General features: G+C 41.6%; 3 protein-coding genes across 4 annotated transcripts; 1 reads left to right on the top strand and 2 right to left on the bottom strand.

The window, feature by feature from the left end:
- Positions 1-9,560: 9,560 nt before the first annotated feature.
- Positions 9,561-12,947, bottom strand: LOC143886859 (uncharacterized). Of its 2 annotated transcripts, none has more exons than XM_077391015.1 (10): positions 12,818-12,947; positions 12,083-12,736; positions 11,862-11,999; positions 11,731-11,784; positions 10,909-11,639; positions 10,744-10,831; positions 10,582-10,665; positions 10,254-10,496; positions 10,075-10,169; positions 9,561-9,977 (listed from the first exon to the last, which is right to left on the bottom strand). In XM_077391015.1, the coding sequence occupies exons 1-10, from the start codon at positions 12,911-12,913 to the stop codon at positions 9,827-9,829; spliced, it is 2,334 nt and encodes a 777-aa protein (XP_077247130.1). In that variant the 5' UTR covers positions 12,914-12,947; the 3' UTR covers positions 9,561-9,826. The 2 variants fall into 2 exon arrangements, with proteins under 2 accessions (XP_077247130.1, XP_077247131.1); XM_077391016.1 differs by having other exon boundaries at positions 9,839-9,977; positions 10,250-10,496.
- A 2,245-nt stretch (positions 12,948-15,192) lies between these two features.
- On the bottom strand, positions 15,193-19,050 carry LOC143886860 (sugar transport protein MST3-like). Its single transcript, XM_077391017.1, has 4 exons — positions 18,892-19,050; positions 17,627-17,953; positions 16,363-16,992; positions 15,193-15,887 (listed from the first exon to the last, which is right to left on the bottom strand). The coding sequence occupies exons 1-4, from the start codon at positions 18,907-18,909 to the stop codon at positions 15,432-15,434; spliced, it is 1,431 nt and encodes a 476-aa protein (XP_077247132.1). The 5' UTR covers positions 18,910-19,050; the 3' UTR covers positions 15,193-15,431.
- Positions 19,051-21,173: 2,123 nt separating this feature from the next.
- Positions 21,174-23,749, top strand: LOC143886862 (Ubiquitin carboxyl-terminal hydrolase family protein). The gene has a single exon (XM_077391018.1). The coding sequence runs from the start codon at positions 21,204-21,206 to the stop codon at positions 22,530-22,532; it is 1,329 nt and encodes a 442-aa protein (XP_077247133.1). The 5' UTR covers positions 21,174-21,203; the 3' UTR covers positions 22,533-23,749.
- The last annotated feature ends 1,229 nt before the right edge of the window (positions 23,750-24,978 follow it).

Here is a 24,978-nt window from a genome sequence, read left to right as displayed (position 1 = left end):
CCCTTTTCTCCTCTTTCTCTCTGATTTTCCCGACGAGAATGGGTTTTTCCTTCTCTGTACTGTGATTTACAAAATGGAGATGGAAAATGGGTTTGGGTGGTAGTGATGGAGAGGATCGGAATTAGCAACAGATTTTAAGGAAAAATAAAAGGGGTTTGGGGTTTTGAGGTTTTGGGGGTTTGCAAAGAAGAAAAAGAGGATGGGGTTGCTGGTGGTCGGAGGTGGTAGTAGGTTTGGGGAAGAAGAAGAAGTGGAGGTGGCGGTGGTCGATCAGAGCTCGGTGGATAAGGATTACTGAGAAATGGAGGTGGTGATGGTGATGTTTGGAGGAGTTGGGTTGTAGAAATTGGATGGAGGTGGAGATGATGCAGCTGAGATGGAGCCGGAGGGGAGAAGAAGATGGTGGGGCCGGAGAAAAGGAGATGGCCGGCGGGCATGGGGTTGATGGCCGGCGGGAAGGATTTTCCCCTTTTTCTCTCCCTCTGCTTTTTTTTCCAGAAATTTCGCCTCCCTCCCGAAAAATCAAGAAAAACATCTCTTATTTCTGAAAATCTCAGATCCAGATCTGAGATTTTCTCTCAAAGTCTCAGATCCAGATCTGAGATTTTCCCCAAAATCTCCTTCTTCTCCATTTCTCTCTGGAAAAATCGAAGAAAACGAATTCTCATCCTTTTTTACAAAATTGATATATTTCCCCCTTTTTTTCCGTGGACAACCCCCTCAGCAGATAATTCACCCCCCCCTTTTTGATTTGCATTACGTCCACTATCTTGACCTGTTTACTAAGTGAACAAGCTCGGATTTCAACGAAATTTTACGGGGATCTTAGTGAGACTTTAACCTATGCTGGGGTTAAATTTGGGTCACCCATTCACTCTTTGGACGGGGTTTTGCACAATCAGCACGAACTTGGGTCCAGTCAAAATGGGATGTCTACAACAACGTAAATAGATTGCGGCCCAAAAATCATTTCCATAGGATGATTGCAACTCTCCGATCTATAGAAGGTACCATAATATGCAATTCCTCTATAGATCAGAGGGTTGGGATTATCCTATGGAAATGATTTTTGGGCCACAACCTATTTACGTTGTGGCCCATCAAATGGACAGTTTGGATCATCCTACAATGTGCCCATCAAGTGGAAGGTTTGGATCACCCTATGCCTATGGTAGTATGGTGTGCCCATCAAATGAATCTGAGAGCAACCACCTTTGTCCCCAGGTTAATAAAATGAATAAGACAAAATCTTAGCCTATGTGGGTTGTGTGGTTACTCTCACATGCAACAGCCAAGCCGCAACATGCCTGAAGTGATTGTCCCTAGCAAATCTTTAGTTTTAAACCTAACATTTAACAAAGTAAAGTGATTGTCCCCGAAAGATGCGGGGCGGGGAAGGGGAGGGGATGGGGATTAGATATTCCCCGTGGGGAGGGGAGGGGGATTCCTCACCATCCCCGCAGTGGGGAGGGGAAAAATTCCCCGCAAAGGGGAAGGAGTAGGGGACCTCAACATCCGGCCCCGTTGCCAGCCCTTAATGTTCCATCAACACACTCAAAGGGTTATACGATCTATCCTGTGTGGAGCTCTTTTATGTGGAGCGTTATTATCAGTAGCTTTTCTAGTCATCATATTTCGAAAAACACAGATATTGTTGTTAAAACCAATCATTTATTAATTGGTATAGGGGAGAATCTTTGGCAAGATATCAACACAATCTTGGCAATCTTGGCAAGTTGAATTTGGCAAGATCTCACAAACGTATCTTCATTTAACTCCCTCTCTCAAACAAATAGTGGGAACGGCATACCGTAGAGCAGTGAACCCTTTGGTAAGGCTGTCCGCATTTGCCAGGATGTCACAAACGAATCTTCATTTAACACTAAGGACAACCGTGTACTTTTTAAGAGACTTGTTGGTTCAAATGTCAAGGGCTCACGGTACCTATGGTTACCTATGTCGTAACCCTATTATGCACATATAATTTCTTAATTAGAAAGGAATTGTTAAGAAATTTGGAACCAACTTGTTTGGCCGTCTTTAGCTAGCTCTTCTAGCCATGGGTTGGCTTATCAGAAGTTTTACTAGACATGTTGATAATTATGGATCAAGTGTGATTTCTTGTTGATTGTAAATTAGGCAATTTACATTGTCATTAGAGTGATAGTGTTGAGGCCAATTTTGGCAACCATGAAAAATCATTCCATGGAATATTCGTGGGCCCAATAGCATGAAAGTAGCTGAGAAGGAAGGAGAGGGAGGGATAAAAAAATACCTAGAGTAATGAAAAGAAAATAACTATTTAGAACTTGTTATTTTTTGGAGAAATCTGTTAGGCAAAATCCGATTTGATCGTGCACAAACAAATGGAAAAGTAAGAACACCGAGATTTTACGTGGTTCGGCCAGGATGCCTATGTACATGGATGAGAACACGATTTTCCACTAGATATGAGAAAGCAAAATACAAGGATTGCAATGAGAATAACTTGCAAACCCGCAAAACACAACACTTTCCTTAGTCCTCTCAACCAAGACCGTACACAAGAGTAACCTAAGAAAAACCCAAGAGAGAACCGAACAGGAGCCTGAGAAAACCCAAGAAAACCTCTCTCTCTCTCTCTCTCTCTCTCTCTCTCTCTCTCTCTCTCTCTCTCTCTCTCTCTCTCTTCCTCTTTTATAAGCTTACCCTACTAATCCCCTTTTCTCTCTCCTAATCCAACCAGGAAACTACCGTAAAAGAAGGAAGCCTATCGGTCGGTCCGCGATTAAGTCGAGTTGATGTTCCGTTCCTCTGTGAAACCTGCTCAGCCAATACGAAATGATGCTTCTTCTTTTAGCGTATGCGTATATGAGATCAGCATTTAAATTGTCGTGGTGGGTGCCGGGTCCCGACAGTCCCACGATCGAATGGGAAACAAGGCAGATTTCCCGACATTTCTTTCATGTACCCTCACTACTACTCAAGCCTCTCCATCTCCCGCCCAAACGTGGCCAAACATGGCCTTCACTGTCAACATGCTAGAGTCTTGTGTCAATGTGTTACATGGAGTGGACCAGTGGTACGTGGTCCCTTAGATCAGCCATTTCACCGAAAGATTGGTAAACCAGGTGGCACTTCACGTCATTAATCTTTATCAATTGAATACGACATAACTTATCAACTTGGTACAGGAGTTTGCTGCTAATATTTCTTTCTCCCTTTTTTGGTTTGAAAGATCTAGGCCTTTGATCTGGTGAGCCAACACGCAACCATATGCAATCTAGCCACTAGATCAAATGAGAATTTGTTTAAGGTGTTTCTGTCCCAAACTTGGATCTATTGATAGTTGCAGGACCTGATCAAGCCAACTGGATCTTGGTTTTGGTTGGAAAGTGGTCTTACTTGTAACTTGTAAGGCTGGGTAGTGGCCCACTCATGCTAGAAACCCAAGCAGAGGGACCTTCAATCTATCCTGATATTCCTCTAAATTAACATTAACCATTTCATTTCCCTCTAAATCATGGAAAGAAAAAGTTTTCCCACAAAAAAAAAATTTCCATCAGAAATGTTTTTCTTGAAATCCTAACGGGCTAGGCTCCATTTCTTTTGACGTAAAACGGGTAAAACATAAAATATGTTTTACAGCCAATTTACAGTATATTGTATCTCAACCTCTAGTCCTACCTCACTAGAAATAAATTTAATAAAAGGATCATTAGAAAATTTCTCTATAAAATATATTTAATAAGAGAAAACGGTTTCTACACACTAGTCTAGTGTAGATAAGTTATCTACTCACTAGCTTAAAAAACAGTGGGGGCCCACATTGTTTGGGTGATCCAAAGCATTCATTTGAAGGACCCTCACATAGATAGGGTGTGCCCAAAAAATCAGCTTCATAGGATCATCCTAACCCTTCGAACTGTGGAGGAAAAAATGGACAGATTTGTGAAGGTTTATACACGTCCATTTTACCTCCGCAAATCGTAGGGTTGGGATGATCCTATGGAGCTAATTTTTTGTGGACACCCTATCTATGTGAGGGCCAATTAAATGAATTGTTTGGATCACCCAAACAATATGCCGTCCACTCTATTTTAAGCTAGTGTGTAGATAACTTATCTACACTAAACCGTTTTCTCATTTAGTAAAGAGCAAACGGTTTCTACACATTAGTGTAGATAAGTTATCTACACACTAGCTTAAAATATTGGGAAAATGACGTACCAAATGGACTTTATCACTGAAATGACCAAAATGAGGCAGTTCTAAACGGCCAAAAAAGGTCGATGTTGACTACTTTTTTCCACTGAGGACACGGAAATGCCCTTAAAAGTCATTTCAACCACTATTTCCCTTTTACTATACATTTTACACAAGGAAGTGATATATTTGCCCTCCTTTTTTACTTGGAATAGCCCTCTAGTGTATTTATGAATTCACTTTTACACTATAGGGGGTTGTCCCAAGTGAAAATAGGGGGTGGATATATCACTTCACTTCTACTTTACGTTTTACACAAGGAAGTGATATATTCGCCCTCTTTTTACTCGGGTCTATTGTATTTATGAATTCTCTTATACACTATAAGGTGATGTCCCAAGTACAACAAGGGGTGAATATATGATTTCACTCACTCATCTCTCTCTCTCTCTCTCTCTCTCTCTCTCTCTCTCTCTCTCTCTCTCTATTTGGAGACTATGAACGACCATTAGACTCTCCAACAAATATGAACCACTAATTACACCCTCTGAATTAGGGGTGCAAATTGGGTCGGGTTTTCATTGATATAATTGTTTTCATTGAGGTGATCATGTTTGTGATGTGGAAACATAGTTTCCTTCTTAAATTTATACACTTGATTACATAAATTTAGAGATTTTTGGTGTGAATATTTTATTTTTTTTCTACAACGAGTTAACGTGAAAAAACCCGACCCGACTCGACCCGACCAGAGAACTATCATGGGTAGGGACGAGTTTGGGAATCGTGGGTTTTCCAGAAAAACCCGAGCCGACCCGAGATATTTCTCGGGTAGGGTAGGGTTCTTCAAAACCCGACCCGCCCGACCCGAGTTACACCCCTACTCTGAACCACTATGAACCACTAATTACACCCTTTGAACCACTACAAACCACTATTAGACCCCTCTGAATCACTATTTAGACACTATTAGCCACTATTAGACCTTCTGAACCACTGTTAGACTCTCTGAACCACTATGAACTACTAATTACACACTCTGAACCACTTTTTAGACACTATGAACCACTATTAAACACTATTAACCACAATTTGACATGGAATGAGGTTGACTGTTGTAAGCCCAAGGGCTCAACTAATCACCTTGTTTTGATGATTAACAAACCTAAATTAATTAAACTTTAATGATTAATAAGTTGCCTTTGAGAGTCGTGCTATAGACAGGTTATTCACAGGTCAATCTAAGCTAGCACATCATAATGCATGGCCAAGGCTTGAGGATAAACTACTTAAAGTCAAAAAGGGCTTGAGTATACATGGATCAATCATCTCTTGGAGGAACAACCAAGGAAGAGCTTAGATTCAAGGATCTCAAGCAAGTGTGCACTCAAAGAAAGACTTCTTGAGGCCACAAGACAAGAAGAGACAAGAAAGAGTTCAAAATTAGATAGTATGTAAATCCTTCTCTCTTGATTAGGTTTAAGTCAAGGCACTAAACATAAGTTAAACAGATCCCCAAACATGATAAACTAAGTGGGAGAAGACCATGGCCCAAAGCCCTAAGATTTTAATATGTAAAACCAAGTTTTCAAAAGAGGGCCGGTTGACCGAGGCAACGCGGGCGCGGTCCAGCATCTACCCAATAAGAGTGGGCCGGTCAACCGAGGCAACCCCGGTCGACCGCGAATGGGCTCCTGGAAATTTTGAGCCATCCAGATAGGTCATGGAGGTCGACCGCCATTGGTTCGGCCGACCGCGGATAGGTTTTTGACAAAAAATAAAAATGGTCAGAAAGCTCTTGGCGGGCGATCGCGACACCCCCGGTCGACCGGGATGGTCTCAAAATTTAAAATAAAAAAGGGCGCCCGATGAGGGCGAGCAACCACGACACCTCGGTCGACTGCCCCCGTCTGGCAAAGTAGCCGTTGGGGCTCGAGCGGCTTGCTTTTTCTTGACCAGTTATTTACGAAAATGCCCCTAACGGCTAGTTTGGGTTGTTGGGTCTATATATACCTATTTGCCATGAGGGTCTATATATACCAACCCTCATGAGCCACCATTAACACCTTGCAATCATTTTTGGCTAAAATCTCTCCTCCAAACTTGTGCCTTGACTTGTGTTTATTCATTTGAGTTTGGATTTAGGATCTTCTACTTGTAATCTAGTTGAGAGAAACATTGTGAGCTTTTATTGTGCATTTAAGCCCCAAGGGAGGCCAAGCAATCTTTATACTTCGAGCTGTTATCCTTGTAATGTGGAAAGGGCACTATAATTAAAACCCTTGGAAGATTTGTAAGGAGCCTTGGAGCCGAACGTGGTGTGAGCTTCAAATAGTGGAATCCATCAACTACTACCTTGAGAAGAGTGGATGTAGGACCCTTGGTTTGAAGGGACCGAACCACTTAAAAATTAGTGTGCAATCTCCTCTTGTCTCCTTCATTTATTTCTTTCTTTGTGGTAGTTCAAATTTCATTTTCTATACATATTGTGCTAACCTTATAAGGAAGATAATAACAAGTAGATTAGGTTAAAATTTCTAATCAAAGCTCAAATTTTTTAATCACCAACCAATTCACCCCCTCTTGGTTGCCCTAGACTAGATTTCAACTGTGTTGTCAACCTCAAATTAAAACTAATTTAATAGGTCGATTGTGGTTAAACAGAATGTGGTTCATAGTGTCTAAATAGTGGTTCAGAGAGTGTAATTAGTAGTTCATAGTGGTTTTTAGGGTCTAATAGTGGTTCATATGGTATAAAGAGTGGTTTAGAGGGTCTAATAGTGTTTAAATAGTGGTTCAGAGGGTTTAATAGTGGTTCGTAGTGGTTCAGAGGGTGTAATTAGTGGTTCATAGTGGTTAGAGGGTGTAATGGTCGTTCATAGTGTCTAAACAGAGAGAGATGGGAGAGAGAGAGAGAGAGAGAGAGAGAGAGGAGATGAGAAAGAGATGAGAGAGTGAAATGATATATTCACCCCTATTTTTACTTGGGACGACACCTTATAGTGTATAAGAGAATTCATAAATACACTAGAGGGGGTTGTCCTAAGTAAAAGGGGGGCGAACATATCACTTCCCTAAAACGTAAAGTAGAAGTGAAGTGATATATACGCCCCCTATTTTCACTTGGGACAACCCCCTATAGAGTAAAAGTGAATTCATAAATACACTAGAGGGCTGTCCCAAGTAAAAAAGGGGTCAAACATATCACTTCCCTGTGTATAATGTAAAGCAAAAGGGAAATAGTGGTTGAAATGATTTTAAGGGCATTTCTGTCTTCAGTGGAAAAAAGTAGTCAACATCAACCTTTTTTGGCCGTTCAGAAAACACCACCTCATTTTGGTCATTTCAGTGATAAAGTCCATTTTGTAGGTCATTTTACCTATAATATTTGGAAAAATTGTCAACTGGTGACAGAAAAATAGGAAAATAGTGAATGGGTGACACCCTTTTGAAAGTTGGTGAACGGAGGTCGAAACACCTTTTTCTGACATGGCCTTTTACCCAAATACCCCTCATGGCAAAAAGAACACGTTATACTAGATTTTTCTCTCTGTTACTTTTCACCTACCAAAGTTTACCGCCTACCTCTTGCAAATTTCTCCATTAACGCCTGAAACCCACGAAGTGTAAGTGAAGGTTAGTAGCTTAGACATGGCCTTTTACGTAAATACCCTTGAGAACGAAAATGTACAGAGGCTTTTTTTTTTAACTGTAGAGAGGCTTTTTTCGCTTCGTTTTTAACTGTACAGAGGGTTTTTTTTTTACTTTTACTCCATTTTCATTTGAACCACCTAAAACCCATCTTCTCCGGCGTGAGGTGTGACCGGCGTGAAGATCTCTCATTTTTCTCTGGAGTTGGTCGGTTTCCTGCATTATTCCGAACCTCTTTCCTCCGTTATCAAGTGTATTCCAACGAGGGCTTCATTTTTCTGGGTTGGCGACCCTCTTTCTGGGTTGATTACCCACATTCGAAGGTTGGTAACCTTAAGTTCCAAGTCCAGCAGCTTCACTCGGCTGGAAAAAGGTTAATAACCCACATTCCAAGGTTGATAACCCACATTCCAAGGTTGATAACCCAAAAAAGAGAGGTTGGTAACCTTAAGTTCCAAGTCCAGCAGCTTTACTCGGCTGGAAAAATGGTTGGTGACCCTCTTTCTGGGTTGATAACCCACATTCGAAGGTTGATAACCCAGAAAAGGGAGGTTGGTAACCCTAAGTTCCAAGTCCAGCAGCTTGACTCGGCTGGAAAAAGGTTGGTGACCCTTTTTTTGGGTTGATAACCCACATTCGAAGGTTGATAACCCGAATGTGGGTTACCAACCCAGAAAAAGGGTCACCAACCATTTTTCCAGCCGAGTGAAGCTGCTGGACTTGGAACTTAGGGTTACCAACCTCCCTTTTTTTGGGTTATCAACCTTCGAATGTGGGTTATCAACCCAGAAAGAGGGTCACCAACCATTTTTTCAGCCGAGTAAAGCTGCTGGACTTGGAACTTAAGGTTACCAACCTCTCTTTTTTGGGTTATCAACCTTGGAATGTGGGTTATCAACCTTGGAATGTGGGTTATTAACCTTTTTCCAGCCGAGTGAAGCTGCTGGACTTGGAACTTAAGGTTACCAACCTCCCTATTTTTGGGTTATCAACCTTCGAATGTGGGTTATCAATCCAGAAAGAGGGTGACCAACCTTTTTTCCAGCAGACTGAAGCTGCTGGACTTGGAACTGAAGGTTACCAACCTCCCTTTTTTTGGGTTATCAACCTTCGAATGTGGGTTATCAACCCAGAAATAGGGTCACCAACCTTTTTTCCAGCAGACTGAAGCTGCTGGACTTGGTTCTTAAGGTTACCAACCTCCCTTTTTTTGGGTTATCAACCTTCGAATGTGGGTTATCAACCTTGGAATGTGGGTTATTAACCTTTTTCCAGCCGAGTGAAGCTGCTGGACTTGGAACTTAAGGTTACCAACCTCCCTTTTTTTGGGTTATCAACCTTCGAATGTGGGTTATCAACCCAGAAACTGGGTCACCAACCTTTTTCCAGCCGAGTGAAGCTGCTGGACTTGGAACTTAAGGTTACCAACCCAGAAAAATTTGGGTTATTAACCTTGGAATGTGGGTTACCAACCCAGAAAATGGGTCAGCAACCATTTTTCCAGCCGAGTAAAGCTGCTGGAATTGAAAATGTCTAAAACCTGTATAAACACAAACACAAACACACTTAATATTCTGTTCACAAACACAAACACACATCATATAATGTTTTAATTTATAACTTCCCTACTCATTCAGAAACAGAAACACACATGTCTAAAACCTGTTTAAATTTACAAGTTCTAACATTGAAATTGAAACACAAACACAAATACACTTCCATAAAACCTGCTTACATTTACAACTTATCCACATTCATAAACAAGTTCACAATTCCCTGTTTCACCAACCAAGTTCTCCACCTATTCACAAACACAAACACACTTCCATTAAACCTATTTCAATTTACAACCTCTCCACCCATTCACAAAGAAAAACACAGACCCCCTGCCAACTTCCCTTGCCATTTAACAAATCCCCTGCCAATCTCCATTAAAAATAAAGTTTGATCATCAGAAAAAATAAACATCCATCAACATTAGAAGGTGTTCCTATATAAGTGTGCAGTCCCCAAACTCTCCTCGTAAAAATCTCTCACAGAGTTGTAGCCGAAATTCAGGAATGTCTGTCGGCCCAAAGTTCAGTGGTTGACCATGGTAGAGATGCTCAATCGCTTTTAGGACAAAAGCGCCGCAATCAACCCTGTATAAAAGCATGCATTGAATATAGTTACTTTAAGCTAACTACGAATGAGATAGGAATACTAACAAAAATTCAAAAGTTTTAAGTTTGAACCCACCCATTGTTCTGCTTTCGGAAGCCATCCATCTGTGAATATGGAAAGTCATCGATGTTGCAACCCCGGCCCTTCAAATATTCCTTCATTAATGCTACCTGAATTTAAGACAACGAAGGAATATTGAGTGTCATACATATGGAAGTAACTTTAAATGTTACGGAAGATGTTAATTTACTTACAGTGGGAGATGCTCGCTCCTGAAATGAGTCCCCTTCCATTGAGTTGAACTCGACCATCTTTTTATTCACCATATCAACAAGCACAAGAGCCCAATGAAAGTCTTGACAGCATGGGATTAAAATCATCCCAATATCTTCTGACGGGATATGGTCAACTGTACGATGTAATAGCTCGTTCGCCAACCGATCGGACTCCAACTTATGTTTGTCATCCATTAAATCACGCCCTGAAGTCTTATATCCCTGTACAATGAAATGAATTTTGTGGGAACACTAAATCATGGATAAGTTGTAAAGTAACATGTATAGCTACAAAAAAGCCTCTTACATGTACTGACGAAGGAATATATACAATCCGTCCAGTCAAGGCATTGCTGGAGGCGCACAAATACTTCCCATATACATCCAACACCTACAACTCAAAAAAATTTCTTAATTACCTCAACAATGGGTACTGAAGACAACACTTAATTTAAAAAATGACACTTACTTGGCCACTGAGGACTCCTTTAAGGTTCCACAACGTTTCGAGATCCTCGGCCAAGACTTTTACCCCGTCAACGGTCATGAGAATACGACTGCAAAAATATACAAAGGTTAGAGGAAGCAAGTATCTAACTTTGAATAATGGTTAATTGAAAACAAGTGTACTTGCCTTTGGTCTTGTTTTTTCAACTTCTCAATGAGATCAGTTCGCCTCCGTGTTACTTTCTTCGTTGCCCTCTCACTTTTTTTCTTTGTCACTGGGGGTACTGTATAGGGGCTACTCTTGGCGTAGCTTGCTTTCCTATCCCTTCTCTGATTTTTCACTCTCCTCTCAATGCTCCCTAATTTTTCCGTCCTCTTCCTCTTCGCTTTACCCTCAGGGCTATCGAGAATGTTAACAACATCTGACGCTCCTGTTACAACTGCTTCATTTACGAAGCCAACATCTTCAGCCTGACTCATCACATTTATGACCTCCATATCTTCCTCCTCTCTTCTTTTTTCCCCATCTTTTCTCAATTCTTCCTTCTCCATTTCAGCTTTGTCTCCCTCCTGTCTTCTCATCGCTTCCCACTCCTTCTGTATAATTTCCCTCTCAGCTGCAATCTGTATTCGTAAATTCTCTTTCTCCGCCTCCATCTCCACCCTGACTCTTCTTAACCTCTCCTTTTCCTCTTCATTCTGTCCCCTCTTTTTTTTTATATTGTCCCATGCCTCTCCTATCTTCTCCCACTCTCTTTTTATCCTCCTATCCTCACTGGCCTCCTCAGCACCCTCCTGACCACCCTCGTCAACTACAGTATCCCTTCCTTCAAACGCAGGTGTGCCGATCAATGCTGGGACAGTAGGTGACTGCCCTAATGGTTCTCCCTGCCCAATGATTCCTTCTTCCTCGGCTTCCTAATATACAAATAAGGGATACAACACACAAAATTTGTAAACATTACCAGGTTAAATAAAACATAATATAAAAAGAGGTCCATTGCGATACCTGCTCAGGAATGTACTGCAGTTCGTCCTCTCGTGGCGTCAATGTCACCACTACCTAACGATTTGAGAAAGTTGTTAGATCAGAAAATATTACAGACTATCTAAAATGGTATCTAGTAGATAGGGTCTCACCTCAGATTTCTCTATCTTCCCCTGCTCAATCATATAGTACTTATTCGCTTCATTTCCTTTCGACTTCCACTTCAGAATACGTGGACAGGCATCTGGATTTTTAGGTATCCACAACTTCGTGTGCTCGAAAAGCCACACCTGCACACACAAGACAGACTTTGTTAATATTTTATTAATAGGAAGATAAATAAAAAGGCAAACTATTGCAGAGGCCATGATACCTGCAATGTGAGGGAGCAACCTCCAAGATATTTTCCCCCTGCGACGGATGCGTTTAAATACTCGAGTAACCAATTGTATACTGCTTCCCCCCAGTTATAGTCGCACATCTTCTCTAAATCATCGATATAGGGCCAAAACAGCTGGTCGGCCCGATGTGCAGCCTGAGTGAATAACACAGTAGCGAATAGGTGTAGCATGACATATTTCACACAAGTCTCTATGGAGGGTTGGTCCTCTAGACCAACTAAGGCCTTGATTTGCACAGAAAGGTCAGATGCCAGAACAGATCCTCTACGAAATGGCCACCCAGGCAGTAAAGGAGTGGGTTTACTCTTGTCCGTCCACGGAACCCTCGCCAAATTAATTTTTTTCCCTCTAAGGGGAAGGCCTAAAGCCAATGCAACATCTCTAGCCCTAAATGGAACTGCGATACCTCCTAGCATGAATGTCTTCGTCGCCGGATCCCACTTACTGTGTAGTGCTCTAATTAGAGGCTTATGCATGACAGCCTCTTCTAGTGGATTTTGTTCTAGGCGGATGAAGTCCTTGAAAGGGGTCTTGCCTATAGCATCATAGTGGGACTGCCGGAACTGTGTACTCCGCATCTCCTTAATAAAGCACGATGGAGAACATCGTGCAGGGACATATGGATCCTGTAAAACAACATACATAATCAAAGCTTCAACTTTTATCAAGTAACTTAGATTAAAACTGTAAAAATCAAATACACTTACATGTTTCGCCTTCACTTCACTCTTCTGACCTTTCACGTTGCTTTTCATCTTCTGACCTTTCACTTCAACTTTCTTCTTCTCGCCTCTATTTTTCATTTTTGCCTTCCCACCCTTCAATTTTATTTTCCCCTTACCATCTTTCATTTTAATCTCCTCATTCTTTAAACCCATTCCGGGCTTTCTATTACACTTTCGACTCCGGCTCTCATTTGCCTATTAACACAATTAGAGAATAAAAGAGCATTCTATTGAGTAACAATCTAAAACGAGAACAAAAAGGACTACACTTACACGCGTCTTCATTGTAGACTTTGCCTTCTCCCAATCCAACTATATAACTGTCACAAAAAAGAACATAATTAATTGTAATGTAAGTTCATGTTTCTTAAAATGGGGTTCGCAACTCAAATATGTGATTCTCAAGTGTACAAACCATACCAAAAATTACTATATGAACAATGATTTAAAAGAGGATTGGCAACAATCTGAAAATGGGTATTATAAACTCCCTGAGGGGGTTTTCAACGCTAGAGAAGGGGGATTATCAACCTCAATAGAGAGTTTTAACACTGGAGTAGGGGATTATCAACCTCAATAGGGGGTTCTCAACACAGGAAATGGGGATTATCAACCTCCCTTGAGGGGGTTTTCAACACTGGAGAAGGGGGATTATCAACCTCAGGAGGGGGTTCTCAACACTGGACAATGAGGATTATCAACCTCAACAGGGGGTTCTCAACAGAAGAGAAGGGGGATTATCAACCACAGGGGGTTCTCAACACACGAGAATGGGGATTATCAACCTCAACAGGGGGTTCCCAACACTGGCAATAGGGATTATCAACCTCCCTTCAGGGGTTTTCAACACTGGAGATGAGGGATTATCAACCTCAATAGGGGGTTTTTAATAGTGGAGAAGGGGGATTATCAATGTACCTAGAAAGGATTCTCAACACTGAAAGTGGGGGATTATCAGCCTGCAAAGGGGTTCCCAACACTGCAAATGGGACATTATGAACTACCTAGAGGGGGTTCTCAACACTGGCAATGGGGGATTATCAACATCCTAGAGAGGGTTACTAACACTGGAAATGAGGGGATTATCAATCTACCTGGAGGGGGTCCTCAACACTTAAATTGAGGGATTATGAACCTCAAAAGGGGGTCCCAACACTGGATATAAAGCATCTCAATACTGGAAAAGGGGGGTACCAACACTGGAAATGGGTTCTCAACACTGAAAAAGGGATATTATGAATCTCAAAAGGGGATTCTCAACACCGAGAATGAGAGATTATCAAAAGGGGGTTCTTCACAGTCAAAATCAAACAAAATAGGGAACAAAAAAAAAAATTAAACCCTAAACATGTAAAGACTTCCAAATACTGATAATGTTACACCACAAAGCACAAAGGTAACTTAATAGAACGAAAAAAAAATGTAAAAAAATATGAAATACGACACCCTAACATACCTGCACGATGGGGATGGGGGAAAAATGAAGCCCACACCGGAAAAAATGGATCTCTCGTCAGAAAAATGAAGCCCTCGCCGGAAAAATGAAGCCCTCGCCGGAGAAAAATGAACCCCTCGCCGGAATAAACTTGATAACGGAGGAGAGAGGTTCGGAATAATGCAGGAAACCGCACCACTCCAGAGAAAAATGAGAGATCTTCACGCCGGTCACACCTCACGCCGGAGAAGATGGGTTTCAGGTGGAGTAAAAGTAAAAAAAAAAAAACCCTCTCTACAGTTAAAAACGAAGAGACAAAAAGCCTCTCTACAGTTAAAAAAAAAACCCTCTGTACAATGGGTTTTTCGTTCTTAAGGGTATTTACGTAAAAGGGCATGTCAGAAAACGTATTTCGACCTCCGTTCACCAACTTTCAAAAGGGTGTCACCCATTCACTATTTTCCTATTTTTCTGTCACCAGTTGACAATTTTTCCATAATATTTCCACCCCCTTCGGTTTTTTATTCTTGAAAATGCACTAGTTCTTAGAAATGTTGGGAAAAGGGGTGGAAATTTTCCCCTTAGTTTGGAAATGTTGGGAAGAGCGGTAGAACTATAATTTCCCATTAGTTTAATTTAGGGAAATCATACCCCCCATTCCCCCCTCGCCCAGACGGTTTCTATGAGAATGGGGCACTGTTTAAGGAGGATAAATTCACCCCCTTTAACGTTTTTCTTTGCCTTTAAAGTTAATGAATAACGTTGGGGTGGGGTGAGGTGGCGTGGGGGGGGGGGGGTGGATTTTATCTACCAGAAGGGGGAAAATATCATTTCCCTTTGGGGATGGATTTTATCCATCAGAAGGGGGGAAATATCATTTCCCTTAATTTAAACTAGAATTTAGCTTATAAAATACATGTTTTAGCTTCTAAAATCCATATATCCAAACACAGGTGGATAAACATGGCCGATATGCATTCAGGAACAGCTCAACTTATACAAATTGTATTTGAATCTCCCTTTTGTTTTTTTTATATTCCTGCATCTCTTCTTTGCTCTTGAATTATTGTACGAGAACCAGGACTTAGATATTTGGGTATTGGGGATCTACTAAGAAAGAAAACCACCATTGCACCAGAACCTTCTAAGCTATGCAAGTTTTCAAGCCACATTCTTTGGCTGTGAGAGCTCTACTTTGCCGTCCCCGGTGACATATTTTCCCCAAAACCAATGCTTCCTCCATACTATGTTCATCTCTTCAATGGGGACGTTCTTGGTTTCAGGTACAAATAAGTAGACAAAGATGGTCATCAAAAGTACGAAGCATGCAAAGAAGAAGAAGAGGCCGAACTTCAAATGGCAGAGCATGGCAAGGAAGACTTGAGCAATGACAAAGTTGTAGAAGAAGTTGACGGCAACGGTGATGGATTGGCCGGCCGATCGGATCTCCAGAGGGAAGACCTCACTAGGGATCAACCAACCAAGAGGGCCCCATGACCAAGCGAATGCCGACACGTATAAGCAAATCAAGACCAAGAGCAAGTCCGCGTAACCCTTCGACAAGGATCCGGTGCCAGTAACGCCGAACTTCACGCCGATGATCGCACCTATAGCCACCTGCACAAGTAAATGAAGAAGGTGAGGAAGAAACCAAGAGGCGTGTTCAAGTATAAATGATTAAAATCATTCAAAAAAAAGTATAAATGATTAAATAACACAAACTCTAACAGCTTAAGCTTTTGGAATAATTCTTTGTTTCACATGGCATCAAGAGCCTCAGGTCCTAGGTTCAAAACCCAAGACTCCTTCAAATTAAAAATCCATATGTATGGCCAACCCAGAAGAGGGGCCACATTTGTCACCTGTAGGCCAACCCAAAAAAGAGTGGCCTCACCTGAGGGGGAGTTTTAAAGTATAAATGATTAAATAACACAACTCTGACAGCTCCTCTAGAGTAGAGTTGGCGATATTTAATCATTTATACTCCAACAGTATTCAAAACTTGCCTTTAACGTCGACGAGGATGATGATTATGATGATGTGTGTGAGTGTGAGTGTGTGTGTGTGTGAGAGAGAGAGAGAGAGAGTTGACCTGGCATATGAACATCTGAGCGCCACGCTCAAGGAACAACGCTCTCCTCCCATATTTATCAACACATCTAATGGAGACCAAGGTTGCAACGACATTAACAGCACCAGTTATAACGGCAGAAAAGAGCGAACCATTGTCACCAAATCCCAAGGTCTTGAAGAGAACAGGCACATAGAACATTATCACATTGATTCCAGTGAGCTGCTGGAAAGCAGGAATCATAATGGCCATCACAAGCTGAGGCCTGTACTTCCTCTTCATTATGTTAGACCATGGATTAGTAATTTGCTTCGAAGTCTCCCTAGCTTCTACAAGGTCTTGAAATTCCTCTTCAACTTGTTTTGACCCTCTAACCTTCTCCAATATGGCCTTGGCCTTGTCTCTTTGGCCTCTGTCAATCAGGGAGTTGGGGGTGTCAGGGAGAAAAATAGCCCCAAAAGTTAGGATTGCAGCTGGAACAACTGCAAGACCTAGTGACACTCTCCAACCATATCCTTCCTTGATCTTGTTTGTTCCGAAATTCACAAGATTTGCTGCTAGAATTCCAATGGTGGTAGCCAGTTGGAACAGGATGTTGAGTGCACCTCTTAGTCTTGGGGGAGACATTTCTGAGAGATAAAGTGGAACTGCCTGCACCCACAAAACAAACCATCGTATTAATTCATTCCCACATACTATTTAGTAATTTTTCTCTTTGCAGATATTCATCGAACTTGTTGAAGAGAGGAGGGAAGGCTCTTTAATTTTTATCATTAATGAACTTACCTTGTAAAATGGGGTTCCCTTCCTTCTTAATAGGAAAAAGCTATATGGACTTTCTTTATTCTATTAAAGAGAGAGAGAGAGAGAGAGAGAGAGAGAGAGAGAGAGAGAGAGAGAGAGATGTACAATATGTTGGAGATTGAGGATGGAGAACCCCTTTTCCTAAGCTGATTCTCTATCACCTTGGTGACTTCTTTGATCAATAATGGAATCTTCTAACCATGTAATATGTTGTTCTTTTCTCTTAATACAGGAAAATACTATCAGGTTTTTTCTTCTTTAGAGAGAGAGAGAGAGAGAGAGAGAGAGAGAGAGAGAGAGAGAGAGATGACAAAGTCTCTGGACTACAAGTGATGGAGAACTCATTATCCTATACTGCCTCTCTGTCCTCTTGTGACTTCTTTGTTCATTAATGAAGGCTTCTTACCTTGTAATGTGTTTTCAATTTCTCCTAATTGGAGAATACTACATGGGTCTTTCTTTTTTGAGAGAGAGAGATTACCTGATTAGCAAATCCTATACCTACACCGAGCAATATCCGACCAATGATAAGCATAGCTAAGTTGGTGGCTGCACCATTGAGGATGGCACCTACTAAAAAACTGACACCACCAAACAACATAGAAATTTTCCGGCCAAAGACCCTGGTTATTGTAGAGGCGAAGAAGGTGGCAATGAGTCCTGCTATGTAGAGCGATGAAGTGAAGGAGGTCAGTAATTGACTGTCGAATTTACAGTACTGGTTCTCATGAATAGAACTCTCCTTCATTGTCCTATACACCTTTGGGAAGAACTTCTCCAGAAATACATCCATGGAAGTCACGCCCCCCTACAAAGTCAATCAACCAAAATTGATTACCCTATTATATATATCTTCAAATAAATCAAGCTATTAAATGAAATCAATCCAATGGAAATGATACTTCCACCCCTTCATGTGTTTGCTTTTTCATGAAAATGACTTCATTTTTTAGGAAAAGGCAAACAAAAGGGAGTAGAAATGCAGTCATTTCATAAAAAAACAAAAAGAAAGGGGAGGAAATATCATATAGGTGCATCTCTCATAGAATCATTCTCCCGATCCGGTAATCACTCAGGATTTGGAGCCTCCTAGCATCGGTTTCCTATAGCTGCACTTCGATGGTTCAAGCTTGGGAAACCTAGGATCAGCGGGAGTTGGTGACGTTCTTAGAAACAAGAATAGAAATACTATATGTGTGTTTTCTAGCCCTATTGGGGTTGCCAACTCCAATGAGGCAGAGATGAGGGGGTGAATCAAAGATTAAAGTTGATGGAGCAAGATATCTTAGATAAGGTCATAGTGGAAGGTGATTCCTTCAATGTTATAAGGTGGCTAAAGGGGAGGTCATCTCCTCCTTGGCGGTTTGCTCGATGGATTGATGAAATCTCTGATCGGGTGGGGGGGAACCTCTATTTCATTTCATCATGTAAAGAGATTGGCAAATTCTAAGGCTGATAAGGTACCTAGGGATGGTTGCTCTAGGGCAAGGTTGGAAGTCTTAGATTTCCCTTACACCTTAAATTGTGTTTTGTCGTGGTTTTCTTCTTTGTTTCTCGGTCACTGGGGTTCCCGGGTTTCTTACTTTTATCATTGGCTCCATTTCCTTGGACGTAAAAATGGGCATAAAATTTGTTTTATGCTGTTAAAATGTTCATTTTTACTTCGAAAGAAATTGAGACATTCTTTGCCATTCATAAAAAATAATCTTCAAATCCCACGTTACAGACAATAATTGGGGTCTTCACCTGAGATGCCAAGGTCATAACCAAAAATGAGACCGCCCGTGGCTGCCACCATACAAGTGGCCAGCACGAACATCGTCACCTTGGCTTCATAGTTCTTCACCTCGCCCTGCGTCACAATACTTCCTCCTGCCATCTTACAAAAAACCAGAAAAGTCTTGGCGCTAATCTGAGGATGGTTCAAGCCCTCAGAGACCCACCCCGCCTAAGATCTCAAAAGCTTCCTAAACCTTGATATCCCTTTTATATTCTTTCTCTTTTTACCTTTCCAAATGACAGGAGAGAGAAATTAACTGATTTTCAAAAATAGGTATTAAGCATCTTTGACTCTTGCAAAACACATTTACGTCCACATTCTCCTCTTAAAAATAGGGTTGAATGCTGTTAGATACAGATGAATTCCGGATATGGGTATTGAGATTGGATGCTTATGGTCTGATTTTCAGGGGTTTTTAGGCTTTGAAGTCTAATGTGGATTATGGTTTCTGTTAGACCGAAAATCGGTAACAGGTACGACAGTGACGTAAGAGCTGAGCTGAATGACCAGAGGAGCTGAGTCCTGAGGGACCGGAGTGAAAGGGAGTGAAGTGGCTAAGTTCTGCTGAGGGAGCTGAGTACTGCACAAGGGCAAGCGAGGTCAGAAGACCGACCCGGGTTTTACTCCGGACAGGCCCTTCGACACTCAAGTCAGTATGAGCAGGAGTGCAGAGCTAGTTTTAGGAGTTTTGGGGTGGAGAGGGTTTTTTGTATTACCCATTGGTTTGAGCTTTGAACCTCCTTTTATAGAGGGAGACTCGACGACGTGTGAGGACAGGTGTCCAGGACAGGTGGCGGCCTGTGAGAGTTGGAAACCATAGAAAATCTGAAGGCATCGGAAGGGCTGTTATTCACAGTTTTGGGTAACAAAAGACGAGGAGAGAAGAGTGTGGTCAAAGAACAAAGTTTTGGCCAACTCACCTGAAATCTAAACAATCATTACCTGAGATATATTGCAGCGTAAAGCGGAGGGCCTTGCTGTTGCAAATAGCCGACAACGAAATGTAGTGTGAGGGCATGAGAAAAAAAAAAGGTGGCCAGTTTTTTGAGGACGGACTATGTATAGTTGAAATTGTTGAGGTCCGTTAGAAAAGATATAGATCAAATAGGGACGGATCTCTGGTTTACTTGAACCCAAATTAGTGCAACTCGAACCCAAATCTGATAAGTCGATTCCAGAATTTGGTGTTACTTAAACCCAAAAAGTTATGTATGGTTAAAAATTCCAGAATGATAATGAAACGGTAAAAAACAAATTGCACTTATCATTTTTGACCAAAATAATTCGCAAAGATCAAGTTGTTGATGATGGGTGGAGCTACACGTAGCATAAGGGGAAGCAGCTGCCCCTGTTGAGTTGGGCCAAACTCCTTGATAGGCCCAATTCAATTGGGTCAGCCTTATGTATAACCTGCCCCCCTTTATGTATAATGTCCCACTCAATTAGGCCCAGCCTTATGTATAACATGCCCCCTCGGCTTTTTATATAATGCCCCTTATGTGTAAATCCTGGCTCCGTCACTGATGGAGGAAGAAATGTTGAAACGTGCCACATGGTCACATCCGATAACCCGTTAGATTTATTAGGAGTGAAACTTGGGTAAGGCTCAACGCAAACCTAACGGGTTCAACCCAATTTTGGCTTAGCTTGGCTTGGCTTGGCTTGGCATTTCCTTGGGTTCGTTTAGGGTTGGGAAAAGCCAACCGGATTTAATCTTGGATTGGGTTAGGGTTGAGGTCTTGGCAACTCGACCCGACCCGAACAGCCGAATCCAACCTCCGTCCGTCTTCTAATTTTATCTTGATTTTCTTTGGGTTATGTTTTTGTCTTGTATTTTTCTTTTTGGCCCTAGGTGAACCCTAACCTAATCCGACTCAACTTGACTCGATTTCGTTTATATGGGTTGGGTTAGGGTTGAGATATTTAGAGGCAGGTTGGGTTAGGGTTGACCATCCCCCAACCCGAGGCTCGGATTGGGTCGGGTGAGGGTTGAAGGAATGCTATCTTAGGTTGGGCTAGGGTTGGCCCCCCTAAATATGGGTCAGAATTACCTTTTAAGAAAGGAAATGTTCGGCAATCGTGAAAAAAATATTCCATGAAATATTAGTGGGTGAGTTGCGAGAGCTGAAGAGTAGAGAAAGCACAAAAAAAAGGGGCATTGATAAATTCGCACCCCATGTAGGATGATTCGCTCCCTCTGATGCCACTTTTAACGTCAATTCACCTTCAGTGGTGCGAATCATCCTACAGGGGAGGCGAATTTATCATCTCCCATAGAATGACCATTCGGCAAGGGATCAAAACCTCCTCTCCCTCTCTCACCACCTTCCTTCCAGCAAAAATAAACCCCCCACAAATTCGAAACACCACCCCTCTCCATCCTCTTCCCATGGCTATTCGAACCTATCAAACCCTTCTCAAAAAACCCACCTTCCAACTCTCTCCCACCCCCCTCCCCTTCCAATCCCACCATCACCCTAAAACAACTTGTGCCCAATACATAGCTTCCAGACCTAGAGACCCCACCTTCGAAAAACTCATGGAAGACTACAAAAACCTCCTCAAAGTCATATCCATCCAAGACCTAATTCTCTCATCCCCACACCTCTCTATCCCACTCCACTTCCTCTCTCGCCTCTCTCAAAAGCTTCATCTCAACCGTGGCGCCCCATCTTTCATCCGTAAATACCCTCACATCTTTACCCTTTTCTACAATCCCTCCAAATCCCAACCCTTTATCAAACTCACTCAAACTGCAACCCTAATTTCAACCCAAGAGTCCGCCGCCGCGGACTCTTCAAAGTCCGCCGCTGTCCACCGCCTGGTTCGCCTCCTCTCAATGTCCGCCGCGAAATCTCTCCCTCTCCGCGCAATCTTTAAAGTCTGGAGAGAATTAGGGCTTCCTGATGACTTCGAAGATTCGGTAATTTCCCAAAACCCTAACATTTTTTCGCTTTCTGATGCACATGAACCCAACACTCATTTGTTAAAACTAGTCCCTAAATGCCCTAATTATAATTTTGTTTTTGTCCCCGTGGTGGAAAATTGGAGGGGAAAGCAGTGTGATGGGGATTTTATGGGTGAAGATTCGGAAATTAGGTTTAGTTTTAAGCAAGGGTATCCGCCGGGGATGAGATTGAGTAAGGATTTTAGGGTTAGGGTTAAAGAATGGCAGAGATTGGCGTATTTGGGGCCGTATGAGGAGATTGGAGAGGGGAGGAGAAACAAGGGTGGGAAAAAGGCGGTGGAGAAACGGGCGGTGGGGATTGTTCATGAGTTTTTGAGTTTGACGGTGGAGAAGATGGTGGAGGTGGAGAAGATCAGTCATTTTAGGAAATGGTTTGGGATAGATTTGAATATAAGGGATCTGTTTTTGGATCATCCTGGGATTTTTTATTTGTCGACGAAGGGTAAGAGGCATACTGTTTTTTTAAGGGAGGCGTATGAGAGGGGGTGTTTGATTGAGCCAAATCCAATCTATGATGCAAGGAGGAGGCTCCTTGATCTTGTTATTCTAGGACGGAGAAATGGTGCTGTGGGTAATTTACAGTTGGGGGGAATTGGAGGGAGAGATGGGGATGAATTGCAGGAAGAGGATGAAGATTGAGATTTTGAGTATTTTAGATTTATTTACATCGGTTGTCAAGGTTGCACGCATATTTTGGAGTTTGAGGAAAATTGAATGGAGAAAGGAGGTTGGATGGGGGACGGGTTGAAGTGGGATATTGGTAATCAGTTAATGCAATTGGTTTGGACTTTGGACTATGAAGTATCAAGGTGATTTGAGCTGGTCGTTGAGGTAATCTTAAAAGTTTGTGAGATTGAATTGTAAGAGGATGGCCATTGTCATGTTTCAAATTGGGGTTAGGTGGCATTTTGCTACGAGATTGAGATGAAAATTTGTACTGGATAAGTGATTTTATGGGCACTGTCTAAATGGCCCTTGATGGTTCGAATAGGTGTTCGATGGCCATTTTGCTATGAGATTAAGAGTCGGGTAGAATTGAAGGGATGGAAGATGGGAAGAGTATGCATTGAAACTTTAAGCATGAATCATGGATGGAATGAAAATTAATAGATGTTGATGCTCTGGGTTTTCTTGCTCCTTTTTCCTTGCTATCGTCCATGCGCAAGCTACCATTTTAGGTGGTGCCTCTGCTTTCCAAATCCATACACCCAGAGAATCTTCCATGTTCAGTGATGTGAGTCTGTAAAAGAATGAAAGAACTGAGAAAGGGGCGGAAGAATTTGGTGTCCAAACCCTGCAGTCATCATTGTTAGGATAACAGTAACAATGATTAAAACATGAAAGGAGAGATTCTAGGCTACTTATTTTGCTATCTTTCAAGTTTTGCCTATACCTAAGGCCCCAAAACACCTCCCAATCCCCCAAGTAGTCACTCACTCTAGCCTTCCTATTTGTGGCCACTAAGAATAGGCTCGGAAGTGCATGGCACAGCACTGATTCTCCTAACCGGGCAAGAGGTGTGCTTAATCTGATCTACAAATGAAGAGGCCGGCAGACTAGCAGAGGATGCTGCGGAAAGGGAATATATGTGCATCCAATTGGCTGATAATGGAAATGCAGTAGGGAATGCGAAAGGTGCTCTGTAATCATGGGTGGAAAAATTGCGCCTGCTACATAAGGTTTCATGATGGGTACTGGCACCTTATGGGTGGTGTTGTTTTTGTAAGGGGTGGAACAACTTGGTGTAATTTATATGGGATATGGTTGTTGTAACTTGACTACAAAAGCATCAATAAAATGGTTGTTATCTTTCAAAAAAAAAAAAAAAAAAAGATGTTTGCATTTTCTTGCTTCCATGTTAGTTGTCTATGCGTTAACTTGTTGATGCCTTCCATGGAGGGAAGTTTTCCTTCGGGCATTGGATAGTATTTCTTCTTTTTCGTTTTGATAACATGTATTCGACCTGGACTGTCAGTCCCTGGGACACCTTGTCCCCGTCATGTAATCCCGGTGTTTGGCAATAAAATTTTTGTTACCTTTAAAAAAAAAAACTGTTAGTTGTCTATGCTAATACGTGTCATTTTAACTACATCTGATTTGATCTTAGGGTTTTATTTGAGAGATCAAATACTTATTTTTCCTTCTGAATGTCTAGTAGATTATGTTGTTTCTTAGATAAGATAATAAGCATGACCCATTTTAGATAATGGGTAGCCAGCCCCCACAAAAACTCCCAGCTAGAATGGGGTTTTCAGATCTAAAGAAGTTCGGCATGCCCCTAACATGTTGACTGGTATGCATAAGAAAAAACCATATATGATCCCTGACGTAGTAATTATTAATTTGAGGTACTGCTATGCGACCAAGTCTTTGGATGTTTAAAAATGGTGATTGATGAGGTTCACTGGTTATTGGTTAGTACTCTGCTTAGAAGATCCAGGGAATACTTCCTTTAGGTCATCTTCGTGAGAATTTATTTTTAATGAAGGTTTCCAGTTTTGCTTGTTTCATGGCATATATCTGGTCTAAAGCTTTTGGGTTTGTGATGATTAAATGTTGCATGTCGGTGTTTCAAAGTTTGCTGTCTGTTAACTTCGCAATTTTTTGTTGGAGCCTTTTCATGAAGATTCATCTTTTTATTGTCTTCATCTTCTTTGGAACTTGTAAGGTTATGTAAGTACTAGACTAATGAAATTTTTTTTTAATTACTACACTAATGAAATCCCAGGACTAATACAGAACTATGAATGAAATTTATACAATATATACCCAACACAATCATCTCTGTTGATGCATGAGAGCACTAAGATTTATGAAGGCATTCATGAAAAATCTTACATATTCATATTCTTCTCCATATGCTGGTTGAGGTGGAGAAATTTAACTTGAGTTCTATTTAATAAGAAGTTTACAATCCTCAGTCACGCTAAAGAGAGTTCTGAAGAGTGGTACAGAAAGGCAGAACTTGAGGGTGTAATTAAAGCACAGGAAATAAGATGTTTCTGTGTGACTAGTGGATTGATAATCACTGTACACCTTCCCAGCTGATCATTTTAAGTTTCTTGATCCTTGATGATTTTTTATT

The sequence above is a fragment of the Tasmannia lanceolata genome, unplaced genomic scaffold, assembly GCF_043159265.1.
Source record: "Tasmannia lanceolata isolate RefF3 unplaced genomic scaffold, GAP_Taslan_0.1 ptg000011l, whole genome shotgun sequence".
Lineage (NCBI taxonomy): Eukaryota > Viridiplantae > Streptophyta > Magnoliopsida > Canellales > Winteraceae > Tasmannia > Tasmannia lanceolata.
Note: the sequence above shows the minus strand (reverse complement) of the source record. Positions and strands in the feature narration are given on the sequence as shown.

Excerpts from the sequence above, each read along its gene's own strand:
- LOC143886859 (XM_077391015.1), bottom strand. The coding sequence starts at position 12,913 with ATGAAAAATAGAGGCGAGAAGAAGAAAGTTGAAGTGAAAGGTCAGAAG. Across the intron at positions 11,785-11,861 it reads GGAAGATAGAGAAATCTGAG|GTAGTGGTGACATTGACGCC; the intron begins GTGAGACCCTAT and ends TCAAATCGTTAG. Across the intron at positions 10,832-10,908 it reads TTGAAAAAACAAGACCAAAG|TCGTATTCTCATGACCGTTG; the intron begins GCAAGTACACTT and ends ATATTTTTGCAG.
- LOC143886860 (XM_077391017.1), bottom strand. Across the intron at positions 16,993-17,626 it reads GTATAGGATTTGCTAATCAG|GCAGTTCCACTTTATCTCTC; the intron begins GTAATCTCTCTC and ends TTGTGGGTGCAG. Across the intron at positions 15,888-16,362 it reads CTCAGATGTTCATATGCCAG|GTGGCTATAGGTGCGATCAT; the intron begins GTCAACTCTCTC and ends TTACTTGTGCAG.
- LOC143886862 (XM_077391018.1), top strand. The coding sequence starts at position 21,204 with ATGACCATTCGGCAAGGGATCAAAACCTCCTCTCCCTCTCTCACCACC.